The sequence below is a fragment of the Lagopus muta genome, chromosome Z (genome assembly GCF_023343835.1).
Source record: "Lagopus muta isolate bLagMut1 chromosome Z, bLagMut1 primary, whole genome shotgun sequence".
In the NCBI taxonomy this organism is placed as follows: Eukaryota; Metazoa; Chordata; class Aves; order Galliformes; family Phasianidae; genus Lagopus; species Lagopus muta.
This window is the reverse complement of record NC_064472.1, coordinates 34,197,603-34,220,916: the sequence shown is the minus strand read 5'-3', so window position 1 is coordinate 34,220,916 and position 23,314 is coordinate 34,197,603. Positions and strand designations below refer to the sequence as shown.

General features: G+C 39.0%; 1 protein-coding gene across 6 annotated transcripts in view; it reads left to right on the top strand.

Moving 5' to 3' along the window:
* SLC24A2 (solute carrier family 24 member 2) overlaps positions 1 to 23,190 on the top strand; it is a 113,787-nt gene extending 90,597 nt beyond the window's left edge. For all 6 annotated transcript variants that reach the window (XM_048931677.1, XM_048931682.1, XM_048931679.1 and 3 more), the window contains 4 exons: positions 6,371 to 6,499; positions 13,171 to 13,260; positions 13,674 to 13,840; positions 15,914 to 23,190. In XM_048931677.1, the coding sequence (XP_048787634.1) occupies positions 6,371 to 6,499; positions 13,171 to 13,260; positions 13,674 to 13,840; positions 15,914 to 16,163 (636 nt within the window). In that variant the 3' untranslated portion in view covers positions 16,164 to 23,190. The remainder of the gene's footprint in view (positions 1 to 6,370; positions 6,500 to 13,170; positions 13,261 to 13,673; positions 13,841 to 15,913) is intronic.
* The last annotated feature ends 124 nt before the right edge of the window (positions 23,191 to 23,314 follow it).

Genomic DNA, 23,314 nt, shown 5'->3' with positions numbered 1-23,314 from the left:
GCTGCCAGAAATTGCCTTTCCTCCTGCTGGATATTCCATCTTCCTTGGGGATTTTTTTCTACTTGCTGCACTCCTCCTTTTAACCTTTATCAGTTGCCACAAAGGAGAAAACTCTGTTATATGAAACTTCATAGAGCAGTACTGAGTGTGTGTGATGAAATGAAAGAAGACTAAAAGGACAACTGGCAGTGTCTCGTTAAATGTTTTATGGGGTGTCCTTCAGAGAAATGATCCTAATGAGAAGTCCAATTGCCTCCCCTCCACCCACTGTCACCTTCTTAACAAACATTTGATTAAGTGTGCTCAATCATAGTTGTTTTAGCCAGTGGCTTTCCTAAAAATAGCTCCCTGGCTGGAGATAACACCTCTTCCTCCCACCCACGTGCATACACACACATGCACACACACATACATTTATGCACACTTTTACCCGTTTCCATGGTAACTCCACTGGAAAATGTTTACATGCCAACCATGACACTTACCTGAGAAACCGGATGGTAAGGTGTGTTTTGCTTTCCCCATCAAAGAGCAGCAGCACAGTGTGGTGTATTTCAGGACAAAGTCCCTGAAGGAGGCAACTCTCCCCTAACATGGACACCTCATCAAATTAAGATGATTTGAATCCAAGTGGCGTTGCCTTCTCTGTCATAGGCTATCGTTCTTGGGCTATATTAAGCGTTTCCTTTTAGCTGAGAGGTGGTAAAGAAGATGAGAGCAGCATTTGTTGGAAGACAGTGATATATTCCAGCATGCCTGGCATTTTTATCATCATTAAAAATATGTTTTTCTAGTGCAGAAATTCTTTTCTGCATTCAGACTAAAATAAATGCCAGCATCTTGTTTGCCAATAAAACTCTTTGTAACATTGCATTACACTGCCATCAAAATGGATTGTTCTTTAATTTCCTAAGCCTATGTAGTTGCATATTCCACTTTTTTTTTTTTTTTTTTCTGCTATATGCCATTTTGACTTATCTGAAAACTAGGGCAGTGGAAAATGGAGCGACACAAAAGCTTATTCTTCAACTGTGCCTCCATAGCATTACAGCTGTTACTTCAGCTGGTGGACTGGCTTTTGACTATTATAGTCTATTTCTTTTCCATTTTCCCAAAGAGTTTCAGTAGTTACCTGGGCATAGAAGACTGCATATAAGCTCTGGGAATTGTGCTTTAAGCTATCTGGACCAGAGCCCGAGAGGGCAAAGGCTGCAATAACAGAATATGGAGCAAATACCTACTTGTGCCTTGTTCATTCCCACAGGCTTCTCTTGAAGTGTGGTTATTTTCCATCAGTTCACGGTGCAGAAATGATTAATAAAAATTGACTGCACTAGGATGTCAGTCCATATATTCTAAACATATTTTAAAAGCTGAGCATATTTTAAAAGCATATTTTACTCTCTTCTTGAATTTTCCTCTAGAATGTGAAATGAAAGCCATTGTTTTTTGACTTACCTACTCATTAGAAATTGCATGCGACCATACCACCTTAGAATCTTACTTTCCTTCATATGTTTTTCCAAACAAGATGTAATAGAAAATAAATGCACAATCCAAATAAAATGCTGCAAGCTTGAAGTAGCGACATGAGGCTGTTGCAGAATTCACAGTAGGGCTCCAGTAACCTTTATCCTCTGTCTTTCTGGTGAAATAAATGAATATGAGAATTTCTATTCTAAACAAAAAAAAAAAAAAAAAAAAAATCAGGTTCAGTACTGAAAGTCAGTACTGCACCTGAGACATTTTGAGACTACGTAATTGTTTATTGATTTGCTAACTGTAAGGAGTTTGATTGTACAGAATTCCTCGCTCTCAAGAAAAAGTGTAGTTGAACAATACATCGCTATCAGGCAAATACATAAATTGCATTTGTTTGGGTGGTACTGCACCTATACGTGCCCAAGGAAGTTGAAATCTTTGTCTCCTTTCTGCTGCATTCCTGATGCTATTTGTTTTAATGATATCAGATATCAAAATGTGCAGTAAATGTACAACCAGGAGAATTCATGGCTAAGCTCTTCAGCTGAGTTGGTTTAACAAACTAACCCCCAGAATATTGTGTCTGTAAATCAAATGCTCTATCTTTTGTAAGATATGGGCTAACTGATAAACAGCAGCAGATTTAGGATTTCAGATAAGTTTGAGGTGGTTCGTTTTACTCGTTTTCCATGTTTTACTACAACCAGTTAAAAATATGTATAAAAATGCAGTTTGGTGTTGTTCCAGATAAGCAACTATTTTTAGTAAGATGATTAATTTTGAGTGTGAGCATCCAAGAAAGCAACTTTCTGATGTTTGCAGGAAGCAGTGCCTTACACTGTGACTTCAGTAGTTGGAGGCTGGTTACAAGCTGTTGTTTACAAACAAAATAGCTATTGGTGAAAGGTCTCCATATGTTTGTGTTGCTTGTTTAAAGTGAAACGTTGTATCTTCCTATCTTTGGAAAGATTTTGGGGGGGATTGGCAGAAGTCATTAGATCAGTCCCGAGTGAACCGATAAGATTTCATCCGTGGGATTACAAACAAGTTTTAGATTATATTGTTGGTTGAAGAAAGTGTGGAAGATGGAAGCTCAGGAGATTTGGTGCCTTTTTCACTGTTTATTATGAGTTACTGATTAATTCTTACTAGGGTACCATATCCATCCCATCTAGGCATGAGTATGCATATAATATTAAGCACAGAATTGTGTACGTGACGAAGTCCCAAGCTCAGCAGGAAAAAACTAGGATACAATAAACAGAAGCTGGAAAGAATTATGACAGCTAATGAGAATTTCATGGAAGTGCACTAGTAACTATTGTAAATGAAGATCAGATGCAGTTTTTGGCTAGGCTTTTAATTTGTGGCAGATGAAGATATACCACACAATCCAGTACTTCTTCTTTGAGTGCCCATGTGTGGCTATTGCCAGAAGCAAGGTGCTGACCACGATGGGCTCTTGGCGATTTCTGTCCTCCTAGTCCAGTTGCTGTTACATATCATCAAAAAAACAGAAATGTTGCATTACTTTATCTTCTGTTTCCTCCACAGCACATACTATCTACCATAGATCAACCATTAAGTGTAGCTTGGAGAAAGGGTTTCAGGTGATCATACTGATGAAGAGAAACTGAAACTACTGCCAGTTGTTTCTGCAAGAATTAATATGTTTAATGACTACCTAGAACACTTAGAATTCTTGTAATTTGTAATGCAAATAAATTCATATATTTAAATGTAAGGGTAAAACTGCATGTTTGTTTGCATATTCCAGACCATCCTTACAGATACCAGAATGAACTTGGAAAAGTGGGAGAACTGTGATTGTTCATTGTGCTTCAGGTTTTAGTTCACTATAATATGATCTGTGTTTTTTTGTGACAGCAGTTACATTTCAGTAAAAATGAAACTTTGTCTACCCAGTTGAATAATTTCGGAGTTCATAAGGTCAACTAATGCAATTTTCCCATATAGTCAGTGCAGTATCTTTAAACCTATTTAGCTGCAGTATTAATACCAAAGGAGTGAGTTTTAGGATAGGGTTTGTTTGCCTACATAGAAATGGCTAACACCACCTGAGCTGGCCTGGAGAAATAGAGATTCTTGCAAAGCAGTGTCAGGTACGTTGTAAACTAGCAGAATATTCTAAGCTTCTGACTGAGCATCTGGAGGTAAAGTGGAATGCTAGAAGGCATCCAAAATGACAGCATATCCATTATGTAGATAGCTGGATTCCACCATGTATATCATATTATCATTATGTTTGTCTTCTTAGCATCGAAGAAGGGAATTGTACATAATATTCTAAGTGTTGAGTTTTTCTCATATCATCTAAAAGTGATAAAAATGTGGTTTCAGTATTAGTTCCTACAAACTGTGTCTATGCATATTCAGTATATTCATGTCTATTATCGATAGACTGAATCCACAGATAGTGCAAGCAATCTCTACCATAAATCCATTCTAAGTCATTCTGTATCACTGCTGCGTAGTCCAGAGACATCCACATTTGCACAGCTTTGTAGCTGTGAAAATTATTTCTCTTACATTTCTTCAGCTTCAGTGGATGGCTCAGCATTGTTTTGAAGTCCATACAAGCTATATTTTCATCTGTGTTTGACATAATTCCACTGATTTTTGGAAGGTCAGCATTTGAAAACCAAATTTAGTGGAGGGTTGTGTGATTTAGCAAAGGATTGTTAGAGTTAGGGTAGTATGGTTAGGCTGTGGTTGGACTTGATGATCTTTAAGATCTTTTCCAACCTGATCAATTCTGTGATTCTATGATTCTGTGAATTGTTGACTCTGCTTTATGGAATAGGAAGTGGAGATGCAGTCTCTAACACCAGTAACGTGTCTTGCAGTTACAGTAACAGGGAAAATGTTTTTGCCCTCCTCCACTCTGAGTTTGAATTTGGACTTAGATTTTGAGTTGTGTTGGGAAAATGGAAGAGTACAACCTGGAAGTGAAAGGTCTTAAACAGATGGAGCAAGGTTTCCTAGGACACATCTGACAGACCTCCAGACATAGTTCTTTGTGCTGCTTTGTGACTGTCGTTTGTATTACCGTTGTGTGGGACAAGTGCTGAAGTACCATTGCATGAACATTGTGCAGACTTGTGTGCAAACTCCAACTAATGTAAAGATACTGTTATGATTAAATATACTTGTTAATCACGGCTAATTTGTAAATACGATTCAGAAGGTAGTTTGTCATTCAGTACTCTTTTATAAAGCAATTGGTTATGGAGCTTTATTCCTGCTGAGTCGGCTCACTGCATTATATACATGCCACTCAGAAAAGGTTACCTAGGCAACACTTTGTTGGTCCTTTTAAGCCGAAATTTTACTTCAGTCATCAAATTTAATGCTGAGCATCTAGCTCAGTTTGATTTTCCCATCTCAGCAGCATGTACCAGGATGGAAAAAGAATGGCTTAATTTATGGAGTATTAAACCCATAAACTCTTGCACTAACACAGTCCTCCAAAGGTCGGAATTCAGTGAGTTATGGCTGTGAGGTAAAAGTCATCTGCTGGCTTTGGTAAAAAGCTAAAAGCTGGAGGCAAAGGCTAGCCTCTTAAGCTGCTCAGGAGCCATTTTAGTGCCATGTGGACCGTCATACATTTTGTCTGCATGTTTTTTTCTAATCTTTTGATGACAGTAGCAATTATGGCCTAGTCACTTTACTGTTGTCTTACAATCACATAAATCAAGTTTCACAAAATGTGGGTGTTAACAAAACAGTCTTCTGTTGATATCAGTACATAATCTACAAAGTAGCTGCAGTCCGTTGATGTGTCAAGAGAAAAACAGGAGCTTACCTCAGTCTGTCAGTGTCAGGTCTGTCACAGAGTCATACTGCTCTATGAAAAAACGACTGAGGAGCTGAAGAGTATTCAGCAGTTAGTTGTTGAATAATTTACAACACTCCAGCCATGGAAGCCAGCCATTATGGCTCTGTGACTCCAGTAAGATTATAGTCTTGTAGGTGTGCACATCTCTTAACTTCTTGCTCATTCCTCAAGCTACTCTTTTTCGGACTTCTTTAGTTGTCATGGAACACTCTTAGAAAATGTTTCCACAGTCTAAGCAGGACCTGCGCACCTGTCTGAAAGAACCGTTTAGGCCATTTTTTTTCCTCCTGCCTTGTTCTGTGGAATAATACAGATCCATGTGCAATTCTGGAGATTTTGCCTACCTCTGATAAGAGCTGAAAGGTAATTTTTCTTCATAAACCCAAAAGGCTCAATCATTCTTTCTTTGCTTTCTTTCTGCGGCAGTCTAAAGGACTCTATTTTGTTGGCAGAGGCACACTAGGGAAAGAGCTCATAGGAGCTTAAAAAGCAATATATATGCATATATATATATGCACATATATATAGTTAATTTGCATGCTTATAATGCATATATCTTTGCATTTATTTGTATATCTGTAATTGTATACCACAACACATATATTAATGTATATATCAATCTATGTGGCCAGGCTTGGGACTGTGCAGACCAGTTTTAATCCTTGGTTAGACAAGTCCACATCCCAGGGGAATCCTGTGGGATCACAGAGGTGTTTCAGAGGCACAGGAAGAGTAAAATTCCCTTTCAGGGAGAAGGTGCAACAGTACAGCATGGATCCCAAGGGACCAGCATCACTTTCAGCTGAGTCACAATTTGACATCCTTGGGAAGCCTATTCTGGAGGGTACCATATAGTCTGGCCAAAACTACTATGTCCTACCTGATGTTGTTAAGAGTAGTGCTGATTTGATGTTTTCAGCTCCCATGGGTTCTTACTGAAATACTGTGCAATCCTATGGACTCTCTTTAAGCAGTCCTTAGCCTCATTTAGCTATTTACATATTCTGCGCCCTGCATTTTTTTGTACAGAATGAAGAGGACGAGGACCAGCCACTCAGCCTGGCCTGGCCTGACACCCCACGCAAGCAGCTCACCTACCTTCTTGTACTGCCTATTGTTTTCCCTTTGTGGGTTTCCCTCCCGGATGTCAGAAATCCTGTGAGTACCTGCTGTTACAAGTGGGGGCGTACTGCATAGCTGGGGGTTCTCAAGCTGAATGCGTGAATGTCTCCAGAAAGAAACTGGACTCCAGAAAGAAAGTGAGGACTTTTTTGTTTGTTTGTTTGTTTGTTTGTTTGTTTGTTTTTAATAAAAATGATGGTTTATTATACATTTCTTTGAGGAGGCAACATCATTAATCTTCAGATCTACGTATCAGTGCTTATGGGCAACTGGTTGGTAATAGCTCCATAAAAATTGATATTCTTATCATTGATATTTTATGAAAAAGAATGAAAGCTCTGAAAATTTCTTCAGGGCCTTCACATATGAATTTCTAGATCTCTGCTGAAGATTACATCAGTACTGAGGAATTCTGTCTATCTTCAGTGTCCTAAAGAGTGAGACTGGAAAGATTTTAGTTCTGTAGTTCTCATATCAAAATATGCATTTCTCCTAAATGTATGCTAGACCTCTGTGTTCTACTCATCTTTTAATTTTCGATCTAGAACAAGATGCAAAGTCTTTCCATGTTTAAAACACTTATTAGTTTTATCCCCAACCTGACTTAAAGTCATGTGAGACTGCTTCCTAATAGAAATAGACTTAAAATTACGAGTTGACAAGTCTTACCACTCTTACATTCTCCTATCCATATAATACCAAGACTCATAGAAAGTAGAAGAAAAGGAAAAAAAAAATAGATGGAAAAGTCTTTTTGTAGTGATTTAATCTCCCTTCCTTTCTGGATCAAAAATAGATTTTAAAGCGCTGCAAGAGAATGATACACAGCATAAAAGGTTATAAATCAACACCCTGAATTCTTTTTTCTTCCTTATCATATTTCCCATCCCACACACTCGAATACTTCAATTCAGTACAAGAAAAAAAGCTAAAAGAGGACGTCTGATTTGTTTTTAGATAAAGGTTTCTCAAAGGATACAAAGCGACATTTTCCCTTCCAGCCTTCAAGCTTTATTTTCTTCAAGTTTTCAAATAACTCTGGCAAAGTATTTTTGTTTGGTAGCACAGAATAGATTGTTTCTTTCTTTCTTTATGTCCACCTTCTATTTGAATTTTGTTTCTTTCCTTTGAACACGTAGACATATTTATTATTCTATACAGTACAAATCAGGATAGTTGTTACAACAATAGTTTTGGAAAGCAAATGTCTTACGAACTTTTGTGCAACTTGTGTGTAATGTGTGAGTATTCACACTCGTACTGCTCACAGCAGAGCAGACATTCCGCAACTAAAATAACCTCCTGTAACATAAAAATTAAGTACAGTTTATATGCCAGCTATGTCAATGAGCAACAACATTTTAAAAATTAATTCAATGAAAAGTGCAGGCTTTTATACAGAAGCAAGACAAATGTGGATTGTAATTACATGTTGTAATAGCAAAAGAGGTAGCAGGCTACTTCAGTAAAAAGCTGCATTCTTTGAACATTACTGTCAAAGAATTAACCAGATGGTTGCATAAACTCTCTGTGCCCAGCTGTCTAACTTTACAAGGATGCTTCATTAGAGTGTTTGTCTCTAAAATATTCTCACAGATGCCTGTGTGCCATCCCCTCTCCTCCCTTCCTAACAAAAAGGAAACACAATTTCACAGCTCAGCATGCGCATCAGAAAACAAGTTTTCATGAAACCTGTGGGGCAAAGTTAAAACACTAAAACAATATTTAAATAGATTTTGTAGGTAGGTCTACTGTCATGGGCTCAATTTGCAAGTGTGGTTATTTTGGTCAGAAATCCAAATTCTACATCAGAATGCTCAAATTAGCATGTGGTTGTACAAATGAGCACTAGTCTGCTAAACACTGCTTTGAGAGACCATATGGAGCCTTGCACATCCTCTGTGGGTGTCCACTTTTCAAAAATGAGTTCTTTCCTCGTAGAGTTTCTTTGTTAAAATATATTTTATCTCCACTTGGTGAAGAAGGGTTGATTGCATTTACTAGTATTAGATCAAGCTGTACTTTTCTCCTTAAGATCCAGAATCTGTAGAAAAATTGTTTCATTTACCAAGAACTCCTGTTATGAAGTCTGCAAAATCCTCACTGCCCTGTTATGCTCTGTTGTGCAGATGTGCAGATTTATATATATACCTAGAGTGGATTAAGTAATAGTTCAGCTAACTCCTCAACTGACCTGCTTAAATGTATGTGTAGTGCCTGTACAGTTAGGGCTATCAAAACATTGAAAGGATGATGACGTGACCAAGGTGACCCACTGGTCCAGTGGTGGATATTGAACAGCATCTCATTTGTTATATTCATACTGAGCTAGCTACCCCTTCATGAGCCAGCAGTGTGCTCTTGCAGTTCAGAAAACCAATGGTATCCTGGGCTGTACCAGAGGTGGGGTGACCAGCAGGGGCAGGGAGGTGATTGTCCCTCTCTGCTCTGCCCTTGTAAGGCCCCATCTGGACCCACAGATCTGTGTCCAGATCTGGGGCTCCCAATACAAGAAAGATGTGGAGATGTTGGAGAGGGTCCAGAGGAGAGCCATGAAGATGATCAGAGGTCTGGAAGCACCTCCTTTATGAAAACAAGATGAGGGAGTTTGGCTTGTTCAGCCTGGAGAAGGATGTGAGGAAACCTTATTGCAGCTTTTCAGTATTTAAAAGAGGATTATAAATGGGAGGGAAATCAACTTTCAGGGGGACTCCCAGGAGGAAAGTTCTTTACAGAGTGAGTGGTGAGGTGCTGGAACAGTCTGCCCAGCAGTCTGCGCCCCATGTGGCAGAGGGGTTGGAGATTCATGATCCTCGAGGTCCTTTCCAACCCTGGCCATTCTGTGATTCTGTGATTCTGTGATTCTGTGAGTGGGTGCTCCGTCCCTGGAGATGTTCAAGGCCAGGTTGGATGGAACCCTGAGCAATCTTATCTAGTGCCAGATCTGAAGGTTAGAATGGCCCTGCCTGTGGGATCCTTGAGGTCCCTTCCAACCCAAGCCATTCTGTGATTCTATGATTCTGTTACAGGCTATCAGTAGTCCAGTTCTCTTGTCACTTGACCTATATGGTTCATCTCTGCAAATTCCCATCACCACCCAAGAGTTTACATGAACTCTCGTTGCCACACAGAGATGTACTGTTACCAAGGGGACAAGGACAAGATGTTCCTTTACAGATCCAGTTACAGGAACAGGTTCTGAGTAATCAGATTTAAGCACTGTCAAGTATGGAAGGAAAATCAAAGCTTGAATACGGATAAATTTATGCGTGAGGTAAACACATAGTTCATTCAGGTTAAAGTAAAGATATCAGTAATAATGTAGTCTAAAATGAAGACAGATACTTTGCAAATTACTAAGGACTCACTGTCTTTTAGGATCAAACTCTTAAATGAAAAATCTTCACTTTTTATCATTCTTTCATCATTCCACTTGTTTTCAGAACCTGTTTTTCAGAGGCTAACATGAATTCAATACAGAAGTATAACAAGAAAAATGTCCTTTAGGTTACTAATAGACAGGAAAAGTACCAAACCAACCAATTTACAGCAAAGCTATGAAGTTCTTTCTCTTTTGTTAAAAGAAAATAGCATATAAACTGAATCAACCATGGCTCTTCTCCTTTTTCTGTTACCATGACCACAACAAAACCAATTGGTAATAAACAGGATTCTCTCTCTTTGTAAGGCCACCATCACAATGCTACCAGAAGAAAGTGGATAAAAGTGTTTCTCTCTGTTTTCTCTAATTCTTTTAGGAAAATACTTGGAATTAGCAGCCCTGTATATTGCAAAGAGGTAGGGAGCTACAAAGAGATATATCTCAAAAGAACACTGTCAGTAGTTACAAAACAAGCTTGGTTGTTACTTTACTCTGGAAGAAAAATCTATCATTAAAAACAAACAAAAAAAAAAAGGAAGGTTGCACTCTTACTTCTTCTTTTTAAAAACTTCCTCTGTATGCAAATCGTGTAGTAGCATTTATGGCATTCATCCTTGTTTTCATTACTTAAAGGATGCACAGGTTTCAAATTTTGTCCCTTTTGAGTTCAAACATCCATCTTTTTAAAGTAGGTAATGAAACTGCTAAGTCTATCAAAATGCTCATAATCTTGAACATCTGCCCATCAGTTAATTTTACTGGGGGAAGATTGAGACTGGGAATACACAGGCTGCAAAGTTAGTGGCTGATAATCTTTAGGCAACCAGTTTTCCACGTTATGCAGACATGTGATTCTTGCAATGCCCAGTTATTTTGCAAGAGCTTGGTATATATAATCCCATACTCTCATTAGGCCAGTAGCTATTACTGGCCAGTACAGCTATTGCTGTATTGGATTTGCATAAGCCAGTGTGTGTGCTTATTTCTGGAGTGCTGTATATTGATCACTGAATTTCCCCTGCTATGATATTCTCTTGTTTAGATTTTGTGACCAGCTGCAAGAAGGTTGCCTACTCATTCACCACATATACTGCAAAAAAATTCCCATTTTTACATGGAAGATAAAAAAATGTTGCAAGTTGAAAGACTTAACTGCTAGCAGTGCTGACAAAAGATCTACTAGCCTTTAAATTTAAAAAATGAAAATGCTGTTTAGATTTATTTATCCCTTCTGGACTTGATTCTTCTTTTTCTGGTGTCAGATTGCTGCTTTTCGGCCATCCTCTTTTTCCTTTAAATATGTGCTCCTTCTCAGACCAAGGTTCTTAGTCTCCCAGTGCATTTAAAAATTTGATTTTTAGAATCAAAAGGGCATATGATTTCTGAGTCAGTTTAAACATTGGAATTTAGTTCATTTCCAGATTTTCTAAATTAATAGAAGTTCAGAATTCTGTTTCAAAAAAGTCACTCTGTTTGCTCCATAAAGAGTTAAGAAGCAGGTCAACCAAAGCTATTTGGATTAGAAAAGGTGCTTGTGACCATAGGGAAATATATATTAAAAATAAGTTTTCAGGTGCTGTTGTGGTTATTTATCCCTGTATTTAAACAGTTCATTTAGAACAGTTTGCTGGAATGATTTTCTTACTCTAGCTGAAGTTCAGTTTCTTGTTTATGTATTTCTGCATGTTTCTGGGAAGCACTGTTAAATTTCCATCATTAATGTTGCTGTGAATATTCAATTACAGGATTGTTTTGGATGTGCCAATCAGTGTTTGCAGCCCACTTTTAAGGAGGACACTTAGCTTTATGAGAAGTACTACAGAGAGTGAGGAAGTGTTCTCTACAGTACAGCCCATAAGAGCACCTGCTGTAAAGCTGATCTAGATGTCTTACTTGTCCTTTGTCAGTGGGTGTGTATTGCATCCCTTGCTTTGTCACAGTTGGAGAGAGTTGAGCTGCCAGAGATTCACAGCACATTTTCCCTGCAGAAGTTGTGTTGATGGAAAATTTTTCAGTCCTGTCTGTTCCCAGAACAGCCAGGAAGAGCCCATAGGGCGCATCAAGGCCTGGTGGTGCTGCAGGGGAGCATCTCGCAGTGCGGAGAGCTGCAGGCAAGGTGCACTTCCATAAAGGCCCATATGCACAGCAGGAAGTGGAATGAGAGCAAAATGGGAGGAGGTTGCATAGGTCTAAAAGCAGCTCATACAGGTGGTCAGGTTGGTATAATTGGCCTTGTCTGGCAGTCCCTAGTTATTGAGGTAAATCTGTAGTGCTCTGCTAACAGCACGTCAGAGGTCTTCTGCAGTAAAGATCTTTCTTCAGCTGGTGAATGTCCATAAAGAGTTGGTTTCTTTCAAGATTGGTAGCATTTATTCACGGTGTAGATTTCATTTTAAACAGTAATTTGATTTATACAATGATATGCTTAACTACAGTCACGTTTACTTCTTATAGTAGTTATCACTTTTCATTACATAAATCTAGCAAGCCAGTGGGAAATGAATGATGCAAAAGACTGGAAAGAACAAAAACCAAAATAAATCATTAATCTGAATATAGCCTATTAGTTGGCTGCAATTATACTATTTATTCAAAGCTTGATATTAGCAAAGGAAACACAGAAAATGAAAATAAGGTTTCTCTGGTGTGATACAGATCTTGGAATTCAATGAGGGACCTCAGGGGGAGCGTTTTATAATGTTTTACAACAAACTTCTCCACAAAGCTAAGCGCTGCAAATGTATTCTTAATGTATTTTCTGTTCTAATTGAAAAAATGGGCTGTTTTCCCAAGAAGTGTTAATATCCCAATAAATTTTGGATACGTATTTTTCTAACTACCATATGACAACATCTGTTACAGTGACTGCAAATGATGTTGCAGAAAGCTGTTAATATGTGAATGAAATGTATGCATACTTGTATGCTTGAAAACATTCTTTCCCAATAGGCGTGAAGTTACTAATAAATTTAGATTCTAAATCTCCATTCAGCTCAGCACTGGCAAGTTGTAGTGTAACAGCACATGATAGAAATAGACAACAGAAAACCTGCCATTTGTTATGAAAGCTGTTGTTCAGAGATGAATCTTGTCATAGACTACTTTATAGCAGAAGCCAGTACAAGAATGAGGCACGGGTAAACACACAGCAGTGAGGAAAATCGTTTCTTAACACTCTTAACTTTCATCTTGATGATATGATGCTGATCAGAAAAGATAGAACAGGTGATCAGAAGAAGTCAGAGGTCACTTAGAGAATAAACAAGAATTCAGCAAAACAGCCTTCAACATAGGTGTTCACTGTTTGTCTTTGTTTCTTTTGCAGAGGTCAAGAAAATTTTTTCCTATCACGTTTTTTGGTTCGATCAGTTGGATTGCATTTTTTTCTTACTTGATGGTCTGGTGGGCACATCAGGTAAGAGGGTGATGCTTGTACAAAATACAGGTTCTGCATTGTGTTCTGCGCTCTGAGAAACCATTCAGAATCAGAGTCCATTGTGTCTCTCATGCTGAGAAATCCTCTGTTTCAGGAGTTGCAACAGTGGATGAAGTAAAACAGTACTCAGTAAATGGAAAATAGTTGAGAGAGCTGTGATTGTCCTGACCACAGGATTTGATCACTCTGGTAACATCAGCAGCTACTTGTCAATGCCTACCAATTTTCTGTGAAAACAGTAATTCTCCAATCCTGATTGTATTCTCCAAGACAATCAGGAAACTCCAGGATAATATTCCTTATTAAGCAGCTTTATAGCAGAAAACATGTCTCCACCACAGGACTGCAACTCATGTGTGGTTTTTTTTCTGTTTTTGCTCAAACCTTTTTAGGTTGGAGAAACCATTGGTATTAGTGAAGAAATCATGGGCTTGACTATTTTAGCTGCTGGCACATCCATTCCTGACCTTATTACCAGTGTTATTGTAGCACGCAAAGGTCTGGGGGACATGGCTGTATCCAGTTCTGTTGGAAGCAACATATTTGACATCACAGTGGGGTAAGTCCTATAGCAAGAAAGCTGTGTTTTAAAAACTTTTTTGTTCTTAGCATTGTTGCCTTAGATTTGTGAAGGCGTTGCCAAGAACAGTTTTCTGCTTTTGATTTGAAAAAGTTTGAAAAAGAAAGTGATGAAAATAAGCAATGGATGTTACAATTTTATGTGCTCAGAAGTCTATAGACATTTGAATGATGGGCTTGCTACAGACTTGTTGCCTGATTTACTCTTTTACTCATTGCAGAACCTGCTAGGCAGGTAAATTGCACTTGAAGTAATTCAAAGGCTTTGTTCCAAGAAGAAATTTTTGAATATGTTTATGCTTTTGTCAGGTCATTCTCTTGAGCTATTATGCATTGAACTTTACTAGGGCTTTCTTTATAACCACTGATCAACAAATAATTCATTGCCTTTACAGTATTCAGTGCATTGTTAAAAACAAGTAGACATCAGTGTCATGTAGCTTTCATAAGCTGTTGTTCTTTATTTTTTATTGTTATTTTATTTTTGTGATTTTTTAATATATCTGACAAATTCCAAGTTAAAAGCAATTGCAAAATTTCTCTTTAACGCGCAGGTGTTTTTGTATAGGTCTAACATTGTGAAGCAATGTAGAATTCTGTGGAAATGCTCTGTTTACTGTTTCACAGCAGCCCTAGGGAAGGGATGTAAGGCATGCAGTTGGGATTCAAGGTCCTGCTTGATCCACTGAAATCAAGCTAGTCCTGGTCCATCCCATGTTATAATTTGTGCCTCGGTATTTCAAAATTGTGCATGAGATGTAAAAACAGAACTGTCTTTATTCCTTCCCATCTTCAGCATAGGTAGAGGCATTGAGAATCATGTCCATGCTCTGTTTTTCTACCTTTGGCTGTTTTATGCCCAAGAGCAGTCCTCTTTGTAGTTAGAGTCCAGTCAGAAGAACAGTACAAGTGTGAGCTGCTAAAAATGTACCAGCAGCTGCGCTGGTACTAAATGAGATCCCAAAGTTTAAGGAAACAGCTTTTTTACTCTATTTCTTAGCTAATGCAGTACCTTTGGACGCTGCATAAAAAATGGGCCATCTTTTTTTTCTCTTAATCCAGAAGCAGGAGGGGTTTGAAATTTTTAGGAAGGGTTTGAATATTTTAGCAATAGACCTGCAAGACTTTTGAAAACCTTATGCATTACGGAGTCTTTCAATCTAGAGCGTGTAGGGTGCGTGGCAGAACTTTTCTCTTTGGCAGTACTTTATTTCTGTGATATATATTTTAGTCTCCCTAGCAGCAGAAACGTTGTTGTCCTCTAGCACAGTCTGGTAGACTTAGCCCCTGAACAAATGAAATGGCACAGTGTAGCTGCAGTTTGGTTTAGTTAGCATTGAGGCTGTAGAGAATTATTATCTCTTGAGCTGCTTATTCAAAGCTTGAATGTTGTGAGCTTCTGACAGCTCTCTTCATGCATCCTAAGCCTGCTAAGCTCTGATCGGGGGCTTAAATATTTATTTCAGCTTGACATCTTCCTGAGGGATGTTGCCTCATTCTGTGGCATCAAAGATGAGAAATGTAATGACAGTAAACACAGAAATAGAAATTAAGCTAAGGTTCAGTAGAAGTTCACATTTTTGTGCAGGTTTTATAGTAAATGACTTCATGACTTTGAAGGGATGAATTTTTTGGGTAGTGCTTTGTGGAGTGCTGGTTCTTTATGGGAAGGACACATCAGGTGAGTCACCCTTTTGCTGGTGGGCTCTTGAAAAGGCACTGGAAGTACGTTCTTGTGCAGATGGTGCGAAGTCCTAAGCAAACAAAAGAGTCTCCCTGCTCACAGGCACATGTTCAATGATTTCTGTCAGCTAGGGGAAATACCATCCACCAATGTCATGGTGGAAGGAGAGGGGAGAGCCTGAATCCCGTGCTACCACAAGCATGTTGTTAAATCAGATATATGCACACATTAGAAAATTTCATGCCTCATTTTATGAAGCTTCTGGTTGAATTTTGAAGTACCTCCAGAAACTTTCCCTTTTCTAGATCTCTGCTGTTCTTCCAATTTCTCTATTTTTTTTCATATTATTATTTTTTTTTCTTTTTACAGCCTTCCTCTCCCATGGCTCCTGTATGCTGTGATTAACAACTTTTCTCCGGTGACTGTCAGCAGCAATGGTCTGTTCTGTGCAATCGTCCTCCTCTTCATCATGCTGCTCTTTGTCATCCTCTCCATCGCTTTCTGCAAGTGGAGGATGAACAAGTTCCTGGGCTTTCTCATGTTTGGGCTTTATTTCGTGTTCCTGATTGTCAGCGTCCTCCTGGAGGACAAAGTGATCCAGTGTCCTGTCTCCATCTAGTGGAAAGTGCTGATTCTTGAGAAACAAAGTTATAGATGTTTATTTATTCAGTATATATATATCAAAATGAAATGGGAAAAAAAAAAAAAAAAAAAAAAAGCAAAAAAAAAAAAAAAAAAAAAAAAGCCGTGATGGAAAAAACTGTAAGCCTCCTACCCTTCAGTTTTAAAAGAGAGAAAGAAAGAAAATGATAGAAAGAGAGGAACTTGGAGTAAAGACTGATTGCTGCAAAGCAGTGCGCTCACACATGGAGCTGTGCCGAGGTGTTCTTCGCTGGCTGCAGAGCAACCTCGCCACTCAGCACTGGGGATGCTGCACACGCACTGAGAGGGTGAAAGCTACTCTTTCTCTAATGCCTATGGTACACGTCCTCAGACTTCTTTCTCTCTGTCATAGAACACACAGATATATGGAGTGCTCATTTCTTTAAGCTATAATCTTCTAAAGGGGAATGCTAATTCTGACTTTGGGGAGGCACCGCCTCCCACACATCATGGTATGGGATTTATCTGTTGATCTCCTGATGCTGCTGAGTGGAAAGCGTTTGCTGAGTGCATGAGTTGCAGGAAGGGAAGATCTTGCATGTCTCTTCATTGAAGTGGACTAACATGTTGTGATTTCAGCAGAGCCAGGGAGTTACCAGTGGTTTGATCCTCTGCATCACGGGACTACAACGGCCATCAGCAGGATGTCAGTGATGATTTATTACATCTTGCAAAGCTCTTCAGACTGCTGAAACCCCAGTGCTAGCGCTGAAGGGACTGTGTTTGCTGGCCAATATGTGACTGATGCAGATTTTCACTCTATTCACAGGCAAGGCCTGTCCGGGGATTTCTGTCTGGGGATTTGCTGTTTTCTCTGATACCAATGCAGCATGCAAAGAGATGATACAACTGATATGTGAACACAGCATTTTTTTCTAATGCAGCAATACTACCAACAGTACCAATGGCTTTCAGATGCTGTTACCATGATGAGTTTGCCTTTGATGCCAGAAGTAAAAGGCTAATTTGCTTATGCGTAGTATTTCATACAGAAAATATAGTTATAAAATGGCAGCCTACTTGCTGAGGTGGATATATGCTTTACAAGCTATCTTTTTCCATTACTTGAAGTGTAAAGACCTTCACAGCTACAGATAGTCATTGTTGGAAGAAATACTCAGCTGCTGTACAGAGCTGAGGCAGTTCATTTTGCTCATAAAATCCTTATACTAGGTATGAAAAAATAGTTTAAATGTAGTGGAACTGCAGGAAACCTACATGAAAATTCTTCATTATTGCTGAAAGTGTGAATGTCCAAAGAAGCCTGGGAAGGAGTGAAAATGCAACATTCTTTTACTGAAATCCTGAGAGGAGAGGAGAATGTCCAAAGCTAGAACAAAATATATAATCATAATAACAATAGGGGGAGAGAAAGCTATGCAGTGTTCATGTTTCCTGGATGATCAAAAAATGGGAGAACTGGAACAGGTGTTAAGAAATTATTGCAGATAATCAGTGTTTGCTTCTTCAAGGCTTCCTTTGCAGTTAGAGTTCATGAAATTTCAGTATATATCTGTGACCTGTTTCAGCATTGTTCTGTATTCGTATTGTGCTCACAATGACATTGTAATGCTCGCAGCTGTGTAACAGAAGGTTCAGCACATTTTGTCTCGTCAGTTTTTCTGATGCTGTCATCATGCTTTCCTGCCTGTTTTCCTTGCTGTTTGCTTTTCACTCATCCCCTTGTTGTTACTGTATTCCTATTACATGTGTTTGTATATAACAGTAGCTGGCTTGAGTAAGTCCAAGAGTAAGGACTTGAGAGAACACAATGGTAGAGAAAACAGTAAGAAATACACATTAAAAACTATTGAAATATTAATATTGTGAGATATTATGAAAAAAAGTGAAATACTATTGAGCAAAAGTAAGAAAACTAGGAATTACAATGTCTGTTCCTCATGTCACATTCTAAGATATTAAGTCCTAGTTAAAGAATTGCATTCAGAAGCAGCGTTGGATCTTTAGCATACACTTGCAACATCTCTTGCTTCTTAGTGCACTTTGGTGCAAGCTTTTCTCTCATTGGGAGCAAAGAACTATATTTAAAATCCTTTGTTGCTCCAGAATCCTCACCTATATTAACCGTAGTGCTACGGACCTCTTAACATTTGTTTCTGTGTATGTGTGTACGCAAGGGGAAGATTGGTGCAGACATACTTACAGTGTCCTCTGCTGAAAAGAGCAGCAGTTCTGCAAAAGCAAATCTGTGACCCAAATTCTGAGCTCAAATGGAGCCAGTGTCCCAAGAAGCAAAGCTGACTCTGCAGTATAGCCTGCCCCAGGAGAACCACAAAAATGCTTTCTGTTTCTGATGACAGTGCTCAAGGCAGCCTTTTGTGTGACGCAAGTGATTCTTTACCAGGTGAGCAGAGTAAGGCAGTGTGACCTACGAGAGGGTGTGCAGGATTGAGATGGGTCTGTGCAGTGTACGTGGCCACTTACAATATACAGAATACTCAGATTCAGTGGTTTACATTTTAAAGCAGGAAACAAAGAAAGACCAAGAGTCTGATCTATGTTCAGTGTATTAATCTGTTGTGTGTTTCTTGTTTGTTTTTTTCTTCTGCACATACATGGGCATTGCAGTGTAATCCATGGAATGAAAAGGAAAAACCCCTACTGGGAGCTGTAAGAGCACACTGATGTGCTCTGCAAAGCTCAGACAGCAACAGCGGAGTGCTGCCCCACTGAGGGCAGGCAGGGAGTAAGGAGTAAGGTTTGAAAGCCCTGTGCACTGCGAGCATATAATTCCAAAGATGGCATGATTACAGACTGGAGGTATAACTGTGTGTGGCTAAGGCTGCTGTTCTATAATGGCATTCATGCACTGTTAAAATAACTGACCTATTTCTTTCCTGGAGGACGCTGTCTTTGTCTGCTTGCCCCTATCAACACATTTATCTTGGAAGGTATTGGAAGTAATTTTCTTCCCCTTGGGAAGGAGACAGCTCACAGCTCCCACTGCCTTGCATCTGCTGGGCTGGTCGTTATTCAAGCAGCAGGATAACTGCTGCCATGGCAGCTCAGCTCCAGGGATAGAGGGGATTTCAGGTCTGCAATGCTTCCATGAGAGTCTGGCTCTGAAAGACACTTGTATAATTGCTGGAACAAACTTGCAGGATAACTGTGTGCTCTTTGGTTATAAAGCAGTAGCTGTTCTGGTAGGGTAAACAGAGTGAGAATGGAGACCCCTCTTCCCATACAGGAGGAATTTGTAAGCTATGGAAGTGAGGAGCTGAACAAGAAGCTGAGAGCTGCTGTAGCAGTCACTGTATGCCCAGAGCATGCCAGTTGCTAGGACACCCGTGTTTCATAGTGAGAGCAGATAGTTTAACTTCACCCTTTTCTCTCAGGCATCACTGTTTTCCCAACAGAAGGTGTTTCCCACTGTCCATAACCATTTCACTCTTGGATGTGTGAACATTTCTCAGTGTTGTACACCTAGAAATCAAATTGCTGTTTTCAATCAGAAAAAGGTCTGAAAGACTTTATTAGAGAACTGGTTCCTCAGACTGCCTGAATCCTGCATTGCATTACTACACATGGAAGTCTGACGATCATGCACTCATATGCCTGAGCTTATTCAGCCAATGTTGAAAATCTTTTGAGGCATAGAAGTATTATCAATATCAAAATTGGCATTAAAATAAAAATCTTGTTATTTCTTAGTGTTTTCTGGCCAGCCCCACATTGGCAGCACAGTAAGGTAAGCATATCCAATAAGGCTTCAGGTTGAGTAGCCAATTCTCCATGCCATCACTACACCTGCACACAGTTGGTGTTGGACATTATTTTTGGAAGGGATTTCCAGTAACATTCAAGTAAGGTCATGAATCCGATTATAACCTGTTGTGTGCATTTTTAGCACTGACTTCATTGGAATTAAAGAAGAGTATGCAAAATGCCATTAAAGTCCTGTGAGAATGTGCTGTTTTACATACACCTGCAGAAAAAGAAAAAGAAAAAAGAAAAAGAAAAAAAAAAAAAAAAGCCAGCTTCCATTGGCAGAAGATACTGTTCTAGAACCATTAGGGTAGATACTATAGAAGTGTGGTAAGAAATGTTATCTGAAGATGATGTCTTAAGAGCTACATATAGGCATGGAAAAGTCTTTCAGCAAATGCCTGGGCATTTTTTAGTTGTCAGTTTTACTGATAGGTAGTGCTTTTGTGTAGTGCAGACAGGCTCTCTGTGCCTGTATGCCAGGCCTATTTATTCAGTAGATGCTGGTGTCTGAGTAATCCTCATGAAACATGAAGCACAGTGAGTGACAAAGAAACTTATCTAACTGTCATTTGATGTTTGTACTGGCAATGAACCTGCCGTGTGATTTCCATTTATGCTACTCTGAAGTAGTTTACGATAATTGTCACTCATGGTACCATTGTGTGTGGATATGAAGGTCCATAAAGAGGTAGATTAAATGTGTGGTTAATCCAAGTACTATAAGAAATAGATGCTTAGAAATATTTGTACCTTTTGGGCGTTTTTTAAGGGATTATTTCTCTGGTTGTCTTTCATTTCTTTACATATTTTGGGAAAGAGCAGAAATACATTTTTTTTAACGATTCTCCTCTCAGTAGTAATTCCTTAAGATAGCATCTTAGGATCCATATAATTTGTGTTCTGAATCAAATATGAGTCTGTATCAAAGGGGTTTATTTAACCTATAACAAAGAAATAATCCCTTGGCCAACAACCAGCCCATTGAAATCCAGACGATTTCTGCCAGTTATAGACAGGTTTTTATCCTAGGATCCTGCATTTCATAAATGCATCCTACAACACACTGATTTGTCCTGGGAGCTGTATTAAAGGAGAAAAAAAAGGCGTTCCCTTTGTTCTTGGAAACCATTATATACCTCTTCTAAATAACAATGACACAACTAACTGAGAAAAGAGGCATGGTTAGTTGCTCTGAGCAGGTTATTCTTGTTTTCCTGAAAAGTTTGATGCACTTCTTGCATCAAATTGTAGCAGAAGATACATCAGCAGAAGGCGATTTCCACGTTTCCGAATGCGATAGTTTGCACTGAGATGTGTGGAGCAGAGTCCAGCTCTGGGCTTCACTCCTGGGTGATGCCAAGATTACTTCTTGAATCTCTTGCTATTCATGAGAATATCATTATTGAGATATTAGTCATTTCTTTTTGGGCTGGGTAGATTAACTTCCAGTCTGAAGTTATTGCACCATCGGATAAAGAAGTCATATACGGATCACAGTCCCATAGTCCAGACGAGTAATGTGGACCCGCTGTGTGTTGCTAATTGTCAGGGACAGGTCACAGGCTCTTGTCTGTTGCTCGTGGATGTGGGTTTTCATTTCATCCAGGCATCACCTGGATTTGTGCAGGCAGCTCACGCTTTCTCACGCCGGTGAGCCAGCCTGGCTGGACATAAGCCATCTGTTCTCCAGAAGCCATGTAGTCACCTGAGCCCTTGTTCCTGGTCAGCCAGATATGAGTCAGCCCCAGCCTAGAAGCCATGTAACCATTTATAGCACGTGTAGAAGAGATGCGCAGCTGGGCACTCATTCCCAAATGAGCCATAAGTGGCCAAAGACAAGACTGAGTAAGAAATGATGTCAGTAGAAAATGGTAAGTGAACTTTACATTCATGTAGATCAATTGCAAATTCACCCCTCATCAAACACAAAACCAACCTAAACGGTGAAATTTGTATGCGTTTTTAAAGATCTTGCACTTTACTACATTTTTTTTTACTTTTATTTTATGTCACATAGTTGTCTTAACGCAAAGAGAAGCCATAAGAGCCCAGAAGACTAGCTTTGGGTTTCTAAATAAGGGGATAATGAATTTTAAAGTGAAGAATCCATTTCGCATCTTTGTTTAAGGTATGATGTAAAATACCATCAAACAAATGTACAGTAAAGCAGGATCTGGTTTTGCCTTAGTGGAGCTGTGAGTAAGTCAGAGGGCGTTTGCTCATACTCTTGAGATTCCCTGTGAGACTGTACAAAATGCTGCACACTGCCTTTGCAGCAGGAGCTCAGTCCTGCCATGCGTGTTCACCCCAGAAGAAGGAATACAATGCTCGCAGAGTCAGGCCCAAGGACGCAATTGAATCCTCCTGTTACTCCAACACATTGTCTCACCAAGACCACTGTAAAGGAAGGCCCCCATAATTTAGAAAGTGCATATAATCCAGGTAGTTCCTGTCACATCTTTTCTAGAAGAAAAAAAAAAGGTAAGTATTTTATGGTCAGGCTATCCAACACCAATCAAACACTTCTTTTAATCCCCTGTCAAAATCAGGTAGTGTCAAAAGGAATTTGTTTGGCTTTGTGTTCATTTCCATTACCAAGATCTCTGTTATGCAGTCCTAATTTTGCAGTCCTGACTCTGGGGAATTGATTCCCGTGAGTGGGAATTATTTCTGTCATTAGAGGTGGCAAGATCAGGCCTCTGTGTTGTCATGTGAAAGTAACCGTAGCATGCTATAACTGACAATCAAATGCTATTTTTGTAATACAGATTTTTTAGCTTGATTGTTTCAATTTGTAGTTTTCATACTTTTCCATCTCTCATTTTCACCTTATTGTGATAAAAACCTGATATCCCCCATCTTACTCGTTTCAAACATAAAAAAAATACTACCATGGAAGCTGGTCCAAGCAAGCCCCAGAAAATTCCAGTTTTTCTCTTATGTTTATGTGTATGGATCATTACTCACTATATGAAATTCGCTTATTTCTGAATCATTGTATTCTCCGTGATTATAAGTTTGTACATAGTATGAAAGTTATATTTATTTGTACATAGGCTCTCGGAAATAATCCCTTTTATCAACGGTCCTACTTCACTGCATCTACAGAATGTTTCACTGTGTTGTGTACACTTTTTCCACATAAATATGTGAAACTTATGATACTGATACAGCTTTTCATCTAAATCACTTTAAGTAATTAAGTTGTTTAAGTGTGAATAACAATAACAACAATAAATAATAATATAAAAACATTTGACAGCCTGTCACTTTGCTCAGTATTTTCTGTCTTAATTTTCTTGGACCTAGCATGGCTGTGAAAATAGTTTTTTAACTGCTTGCTGAATGAGGATCTGCGTGGCTACTATTAATTGTAAG